General features: G+C 40.9%; 1 protein-coding gene across 1 annotated transcript; it reads right to left on the minus strand.

Moving 5' to 3' along the window:
• Positions 1-1,774: 1,774 nt before the first annotated feature.
• Positions 1,775-2,323, minus strand: LOC106875433 (uncharacterized). Its single transcript, XM_014923582.1, has one exon. The coding sequence runs from the start codon at positions 2,321-2,323 to the stop codon at positions 1,775-1,777; it is 549 nt and encodes a 182-aa protein (XP_014779068.1).
• Between the last annotated feature and the right edge of the window lie 7,253 nt (positions 2,324-9,576).

Genomic DNA, 9,576 nt, shown 5'->3' on the forward strand with positions numbered 1-9,576 from the left:
GAGGACAGTTTAGGTTTAGCCGTGGAAGGAAAAGCCTACGGAAAAGACCACGGTAACCTTGGTCAATATTCTCATTGAAGAAACTATAACAGTAAGTGACTCTCTTTTGCCTTTTTGTTTTATTATTTTTTTTTCTTGTTCATAGGGTTATGCTCAAGATGGCTCCGTCGTTCACACGTGCCATCCTTCCTACATTCACCCATCTTTTTTTGAAGCATTCACTAGACAAGACTTCCCTTTCTACTCTCACCTTCCTCTTCAGGTGATACTTGAAGAAGTTGATGAGAGATTGCCCAGAGAGGAAAGTCTTTGTCTCTAGACCTTTCAGACGCGTCCACCATACACATTCTTTCGCCATAGCCACAAGTACGATGAAAATAGCTCTTCCTTCCCGTTTAAAGGAAGGAGGCGCGACAATATTCACGATAGACTCGGCTGATAGACCGACTCGTCCCACACGCGATAGCAGTTGTTCGACGTAAGCCCACAGCTCGGAAATGGTGGGACACTGTACGAGTGCGTGCAGAACGGTTTCGTCGCTCTGCCGGCATCTCGGACAGGTCGGCCCCGTGTTTCTCGAGCCATGCCTGTAGAGCTTATCCCGAACGGGTAGTGCTTCTCGATAGCACTGCCAGGCCAGGGATCTCTGGAAGTTGTCCATAGGTCCCGGCCCGAAGGTCGTCTTAAACAGGCGGGTCAGGTATTCCTCGTCGACGCCCAGGTTCGCCCCGAGATCGTCGTCGTACCTTCCCTCCACTAATCCACTATAGAATGCGTTAGTTGTGATGCAGTCGCTCAAGGTTGACCCGGGTTGTTGGAGTTGCCGAAGAGCAGCGCGACACTCGCGGTGCCATTCGCCCTTCCTCGGCCTCTTCTTGATCCATGACTGCAGTTCGGTCATGGAGACGAGCTGCGGGAAAGCGCGCCGCACAAACGGTGACCACACCTGTTCACCGCTGTCTACGTAGAGCCGGAGATGTCGCAGTCTCAGCGAGATAGACAGACAGACAGACAGACAGACAGACAGACAGATAGATAAACATACATATATATATATGTCTATGTGTGTCTGTCTGTGTACTCTGGAAGCACTTAATAACTGTTGATAACCTCACATTAAAATGTTACACATTTTGAATGTAAAATTATGGTGTAATTAGAAGACACGTTTAATTAATTGAGATGTGTTATTTTAATAATTTGGCTTAAGAGCATGTTGTGTTTCGTCGTCTTGTCGTCTACCCATACAATAAACATGTCTTCCATATTTTCCAAAAATCTACTCTTTGAACGAGTCAACTTCTTCGCTTACAACAAAAGGTTGTAGCACCTTTTTTGAGGTGAAGGAGAGGTCATTAATTATTATTGTATAGCTTTGTTAAGCTATACGCAAAATAATGGAGACGAGAATACATTTATCAAATGTTTATTACTTTACGTACATCGGGACTTCGCCAGTTATTTCTGTTCAGTTCATTCAGATTCGTTTAACACTCACTACTGACATTATTTTGTTGTTCTCTCACCGGAAGTTCCTTTCGCTGCTGACCAACTTCCTAGCTAGCCCGCAACGAAGTTCCTGTCTACAGTTCGTCTCTCATGAATCCTACCCTACATAGCTCCCCGCCCTCAGAACTGTTGACTGTCATTGGAAACGAGAAGGCGTTTTAATTGTCCTGTCCATACGTGTGGTTACTCGATTCTTTGGTGACTGTTCCTTGTCAAGGGTTGGTGTGATCTGCCGGGGGCGGCCCCTGTTTGGTGGTTGGGCTACCTAAACGAGGCTGTCAATATCGAGATGGACCAGTTTCAATCTATCGATGGAGACTGTATCTTGACGTCCGCCAATTAAGAGTTGGAATGTTTTATCCCCTGGATGTATGACTTGATATGGACCATCGTAGGGTGACTGGAAGGGTTTTCGTTGAATGAACACAAAGTTAGCCGTGTGGAGGTCATTTGGTATGGATGATCTGGGTGTACCGTGTGTCGACACGGGAACAAGGTGCAACTGGCCCACACTGTCTCTCAGTCGAGCGAGATACCTTTTGACATCAAGGTCTGACTTTGTATTCGGAAGGAACTCTCCTGGCACTGTAAGAGGGGCACCGTACACCATTTCCGCGGAGGAAGTGTTGAGATTTTCATTTGGGGTGGTGCGGATTCTCAGCATCACCCATGGGAGTTGGTCAATCCAATTTGGCCCATTAAGTCTGGTTGTCAGGGATTCCTTCAGGCGGCGGTGAAATCTCTCCACTAATCTGTTGGCCTGTGGTAGGCTGTTGTGCGATTCATTGTGATTCCAATAGTTCACACATGTCATTCCACAGCTTTGAGGTGAATTGTGGACCCCTGATCGGATGAGATGCTGTCTGGGACACCGAAACGGGCGACCCAGTTTGCGATGAAGGCTCGGCTGACTTCTTGTGTTTCCGTGCTGCAGAGAGGAATAGCCTCAGGCCAACGGGTATAGCGGTCTACCAAAGTCAGTAGATACGAGCAACCCTGTGAAGGTGGTAGAAAGCCGACAATGTAATACGGTTTGGCTGTTATTTTTACTAGATCGAGTACCAAATGCAGACCGCCTTCTTGGCTCATATAAATACCACAGGGGTTTAATAACTGGTGGTGGTAGTAAAAATATTGGTTAGTGGTGACTAGACAGCGAAAAACGTAGTTTCTTTTAATGATTTTTAAAACTTTCTTTATTACCCATCACTTAACGAATGTGATTTAGTGCAATCGAAACTTATATTCGTTTATAAGGTATATACAACCATAACAAGAGAAAGAATGAGAAAGGTAAACGTAAACAGGAGCAGGGTGTTGAATTACTAACACGAGCATGGGCGCGGTAATTTAGAAGTTGAGAAAATATGAATGAAAGAGAATGCAATGAATATTTATAATAGATGAGAGAAAGAGTTCGAGATAGACTAGAAAAGAAAAATGAACGAGAATGTATAGAAAAGTGGAAACACAAAAGTTGAACATTACAACATTGATGGCATGAATATTGTCTGTAATCACTGTGAAGCTCAAGACATAAGAAGACAGCTTTCAGAGATAATAGTTTCTTGATACTTCAATACTGCCTACAGTAGTAGTAGTAGTAGTAGTAGTAGTAGTAGTAGTAGTAGTAGTTGATGTTATTGTTGTTGCTGTTGTCGTTATTCCGCTTATCGCATAGTATTTGCTGCTAGTGACGTAATACAGGTGCCAGCTGTCCGCAATCAGCGGTTTGTTGTGGTACCTTCAATTGTCATGCACTTTTTAAGTATTCTAGCAATCCCAAGAAGTACTGATTTCAGTAAGTTTCCCATCCTGAATTTGTATTCAATTTCTTTTTTAAATAGTTTTCACTCCTGGTGCTCACAATACCAATCGCCCCAGCTGCAATTGAAACCACTCCGACCTTGTTTTCATTGCTCACAAATATTTTTGTCTCCCATGCTAGTAATTTATATATTTCAATCTTCTTCAATTCTTTGTCACAAACTGTATTGTCTGCTGGACAAGCCAAATCTAGACTCAAACAATGGTTGTTGTTGACTAAAACGATGTTCAATTTCATGGTCGCATTGTACAATAAAGTTTCGTAAAATCATGGCTTGGTCATTTTTACAACGCCCTCTGGTTTGTGCTCACACTGACTTTCAAAACCGTATTTTCCACGTAACATTCTGTAAACGACCTTCACAGTGTTATTACGGCGTCGCTTGTATTCTTTCTGCGTCAACTCGATGCAGCGGCTGATGATATTCCACAGAGTTTCTCCCTTTTCTCTGCACATACTACACTTTCTTCTGTTGCACCGGAGTTGTCGATTTTGTGCGTAACATAATTTGTCCTCGGTGCTTGCTCCTGTGTCGCACGAATTAAAGCTTCTATCCTCCAGATCATTGTCAAAGGCACCATGCACAGATTATTATTATCATTATCATCATCATCATCATCATCATCATCATCATTATTATTATTATTATTAAGGCGGTGAGGGGGCAGAATCGTTAGCACGCTGGACGAAATGCCTTGCGGTATTTCGCCCGCCGCTACGTTCTGAGTTCAAATTCCACCGAGGTCGACTTTGCCGTTCATCCTTTCTGGGTCGATAAATTAAGTCAAATACTAGGATCGATGTAATCGGCTAGTCCCCTCCCCACAAATTTGAGGCCTTGTGCCTCCAGTAGAAAGGATCATCCTCATCTACCTCCTCCTCCTCCTTATTATTATTATTATTATTATTATTATTATTATTATTATTATTATTATTATTATTATTATTTATTGTCATTGCGCAGCTTCTCACAATGGAGATGTACTACGGTGCCAGCTGTTCACTATCAGTGAACTAAGGTAACACCCCTTATTTTTCGAGCACCATCCGGAGTATTCGAGCGGTTCCAAACAGTGCTGTTTTCTGCAAGTACTCCACCCTTATTGCAGCCCCTATTTGTTCCATGTACTTCTTGAGATTTTTACTCATTGTTCCCAGAGCTCCGACAATTATTGGTGCTACTACCACCTTTTTCATCGACCACAACTGCTTAACCTCCCAAGCTAACTTGTCATATCTTTCGACTTTTCTTTCTTCCTTATCGCATACCTTGTCAGCTGGGCATGCTATATCTATGATCCGGCATTGTTTGCTTTCTTTCTCAATTAACACTATGTCTGGTTTCCTATTCTCTATCTCATGGTCGCACTGAATCAAAAAATCCCATAGGATCTTTGCATTATCATTTTCGATGATGTCTTCGGATTTATGTTCGTACCACTTACTTGCTCTGTCAAGTCCGTAAGTGTTGCAAAGTGTCCAATGGACAATCCTTGCTATATTGTCATTACGTCTCTCATATTCTTTCTGGGCTAGTGATGTACATTGGCTGGTAATATACCATACGGTTTCAGCATTTTGTCCATAGATTCTACATTTATCACCTTTTGAAGTGTTGTCTATTCTGTATTTGATGTAATTCGTTCTTAATGCTTGCTCTTGGGCAGCACAGATTATTATTATTATTATTATTATTATTATTATTATTATTATTATTATTATTATTATTATTATTAAGGCGGTGAGCTGGCAGAATCGCTAGCACGCCGGGAAAAACGCTTAGCGGCATTTCGTGCGTCTTTACGTTCTGAGTTCAAATTCTGCCGGGGTTGACTTTGCTTTCATACTTTCAGATGAGTAGTGGGAGTCACTACGGAAGCTGGAGATTTTGAAAGGCATCCCGCGAGAACTAACATACGGAAGATCCGTGTTTGTATACACAAACAATGTCACTGAATAGTGTCGGACACCAAACACATGAAGGTGATTGGCACTAATCTAAGAGGTGACGAGTAAAAAATTAAGCTAGAAAAATCACTGGGTTTCATAAGGAATGGTTGAGAATTATATACAACATGCATTTAGTTTCAAGAGCGGAGGTTTGCGGGGATGGTCATAATAAATATTTATCTGTAAGAGGAGGTGGGAGAAGAAGCAGAGCATGGATATAAGTAAACAAAGGCATGAAGTGCAATATAATTCTGTGAACTGCACATATACACAAAACATATGCAGAAACATGCACAAATACAACGCAATGCATATATGTGTCATACAAACAGCTCAGTGGGTGAGCGGTCGCTCTCCTTTCCCTTTTGTTAGCTTCTGATGTCATCCTTCATACACATCATCACGTGCCCATATCAGCGCAGGCTTCTCTCTTGCACGATACTTGACTCCTTTTTATATCCGTTTTAAGTACTAGTGAGACACTGGGTCAATGTAATTGATTAGTCTCCACCACCCAAATTCCCAGGCCTTTTAATAGAAAGGATTATTATTATTATTATCATCATCATCATCATCATCGTCATCATTGTCATCATCACCACCACCATCACTTGTGTTAGACGTACGTCGTATCGGCTTCTGGTTTATCAAATTTTGTTGAAAAGAATTTGTTTAAGTTTGAAAAATTTTGCCAAACCTTTAAATAAGGGCTTCTATTTCATTGTGTAAAGAGGGCGACTGCCAAATTGTGTCCTAAATAGCACAATTTTTGTAATACCAATTAGCTTTCTCTAGTACTTCTTTAGTCAGGAACTATGTCGGCGGTTATGCTCACTATAAGATTCAACGAGGAGGTACAGAAAAAACTTCTTGCATGGGAACATCATGATCATGATCATGATCATCATCAACAGCAACAACAGTAACAAAAAGGTCAATGTTTCTAACAACAGTAGCAACAAAAGTGACAGCAACAACAAGAATAACGATAAGTAGTGGGAGTCACTACGGAAGCTGGAGGTTTTGAAAGGCATCCCGCGAGAACTAACATACGGAAGATCCGTGTTTGTATACACAAACAATGTCACTGAATAGTGTCGGACACCAAACACATGAAGGTGATTGGCACTAATCTAAGAGAATACGAGGCGGTGACGAGTAAAAAATTAAGCTAGAAAAATCACTGGGTCTGCAGCTCGGCGCCTGGAAAAGCAGGTCTACTGCCATTCAACAGAGTCATCGAACGCTGGACGGACGGACCGGTTAAATTCTTCGAGTTTGGTTTGGTTTGGCTTGGTTCTTGTCCACCTCCAGATGGACAAGAACTGGGAAGAGGTGATGAGCGGGGCGGCTAGTCTTACCCAGAAGTAGGCCGAAAGGAAACTATCCCAGAAGGGTCGGGCGGAGGGGACAAATACCAACATCATAACCTTCGTCTATTACGCCTGACTGTCGAGTTTTTTTTTTACCCTGGTTCATAACATTGTGCTTAAGTTAGGAACTATTACTAGAGTAGGAGAGTTACTAGAAGAGTTTTGTGAGAAAAATTGATCTAAGGAATGAAATAATCTAACGTTTTGCCTATTTGTTCTTCGACTAAGAGAGAGAGAGACAGTAAACAAACCACAGATAGACACAGAATATATAAATAACAAGATGGCGAATGAAGGATGAGATAAGTAAGTGATGGGAGGCAGAAGGGGTAGCTGATGCGATGTAGTATGCGAGATGAACAAAGGCGGAATTAATCAAAAATGTGGGAGGGATAAGAAAGAAGCCAAAGTTGTAGCATGATCTATGTTAATGAAATGACCAAGTCTAGGGATGGCGAGCTGGCAATATCGTTAGTATGTAGGATATGTTTAGCGGCAATTTATTGACTTTTTACGTACTGAGGTCAACTTTGCCTTTCATTCTAACGGTGTACCAATCAAATACTGTGATCGATGTATTGACTTAACACTTTCCATAATTTTGATAGCCTTGTGCCAAAATTTGAAACCCATATTCAGAAAAGTAAGCAAAAGGGATATACGGACAAATGAACACAAGCACAATGACACAGTCACAAGTAAGAGTGGGATGGGAGGAGGAGGAGGAGGAGAGTGGCAGAAGGAGCTTGCAGAAAATCGGATTTCATAAGGAATGGTTGAGAATTATATACAATATGCATTTAGTTTCAAGAGCGGAGGTTTGCGGGGATGGTCATAATAAATATTTATCTGTAAGAGGAGGTGGGAGAAGAAGCAGAGCATGGATATAAGTAAACAAAGGCATGAAGTGCAATATAATTCTGTGAACTGCACATATACACAAAACATATGCAGAAACATGCACAAATACAACGCAATGCATATATGTGTCATACAAACAGCTCAGTGGGTGAGCGGTCGCTCTCCTTTCCCTTTTGTTAGCTTCTGATGTCATCCTTCATACACATCATCACGTGCCCATATCAGCGCAGGCTTCTCTCTTGCACGATACTTGACTCCTTTTTATATCCGTTTTTCTTTTCGCTTATTAATACTCCATTGTTCGAATACACTAACTTCATACATCCAGCGAAACATACTTTGTTTCTTTTTAGCTTTCGTAAATCCTTTGTGTTCAAAGCCCACATCTACCATACAATATCATACTTCGTATAAATGCATTATACAATCTGCTTTTAACTCTAAAGGAGAAGCGCTTTGTTGTCACCAGAAGTAATACTTCCCAAACCTTTTTCCAATTCATTCTTACTCTGGCTATCATTCTTTCAGAACATCCACTCCGCCACTACTAGTTGGGTCTCCTAAGTAGCAGAAACTATCAACTTTAAGGAGCCTCGGGGCATTTGATAGAATCTGTTTCTTGTGTGCTCTTAGTGCTTATTGCACCTGTTACATTTGAAGTCTGCCTTCTCCAATAATCTTCCTGTGATACTATACTATCCTTAGTTTACACCTGGTACATCATATGAAATTCCTTTTCCGCATGCTCATTTCGAAAATGATACTATGGTCCTTCTTACCTACTTACTTTAATCTTCGCTAAGTTAACTTTGAGGACGCTTCCACATCTGAATTTTCATTTCTAATTCCTCTACTGATTTAGCTATAAGCACATAGTCAACATATAGGAGCACATGGCTGCTCCGTCTTAGACTTCTCTGTTTTGAGCTGTTATAATGAACAGAAGTGGGCTGCGAACAGACCCCTGATGAACTTCTACTTGAACGCTAAATTCATTGGTGAATGCATTGCAAATTTTAGTTTCCTCGGCGAACACTAAATCACCGTGTGGGAAACTCTGGTAAAAGTCTTCTGTAGGATAACAGACACCAAGTATAGTGGTTTGCTCCGGACTAAGAACTTCTGTAGTTGTCTCACTAGAAAACAATACGATTAGTTGTACATCTAGGTACAAAGCCAAACATTTCAACCAATTTTATTCTCATCCTAATTAAGTTACAACTCTTTCTGTAATAACCATGTCCAGATTCTACAGTTTTATATATCTTTAGTTACTTCTCTAATGTACTTCCTTTGTCTTTATTGCAGTTACCTGATTAACTAAGCAGCTGACTAGCACAAACCCTACACTACCCAATATTTTAAGCATCTGAAGCTCCAGGAGCTTTCCTAGAATTCATATCCTTTATCGACTTATCAACCATACATCTATCAACTCGAATGGATGGTTCCTTATCAGGATCTATTTAGGGGTGGTTCCTTTTTGTCCTATACATTATCTTTTTTCAGTAATCTTTATGAAAGGAGGTGCATCATAAGCTCTCCCCCGAGGATGTAGCTGTGCGTTCAACAATTTGCTAATCAGGAATGAACAAACACCTATTCTTAATCGAACTGTAACAGGCGATGAGAAGTGGATAGTCTATGCCAACGATAAACGTAAGAAATCGTGGCTATCGTCAAATGAAAATCTAGTTCCAACGTCCATGCCAGATCTACAACCAAAACAAGATTTTGCAGTGCGTTTGGCGGAATACAGTAGGTATTGTTTACTTCTAGTTATTGGAACAATGGGAAAGCATTACTGCAGAACTTAATTGTCAACAACTTGAATGCATCATCAAGGGAGTCATCCAGCAATATAAGTCCATTTACACAGAAGATAACGCAAGGAAAGGTTAACTCATTTGACTACGGAGTTCTACTTCCATTCGAGTTGATAAGCCGATAACGGATATGAAATCAAAGAAAGCTCCTGATATATATATATATATATATATATATATATATATATATATATATATATATATATATATATATAAAACGAAGACGGTA

Source organism: Octopus bimaculoides, chromosome 15 (assembly GCF_046866305.1).
Source record: "Octopus bimaculoides isolate indiv1 chromosome 15, ASM4686630v1, whole genome shotgun sequence".
Classification (NCBI taxonomy): domain Eukaryota; kingdom Metazoa; phylum Mollusca; class Cephalopoda; order Octopoda; family Octopodidae; genus Octopus; species Octopus bimaculoides.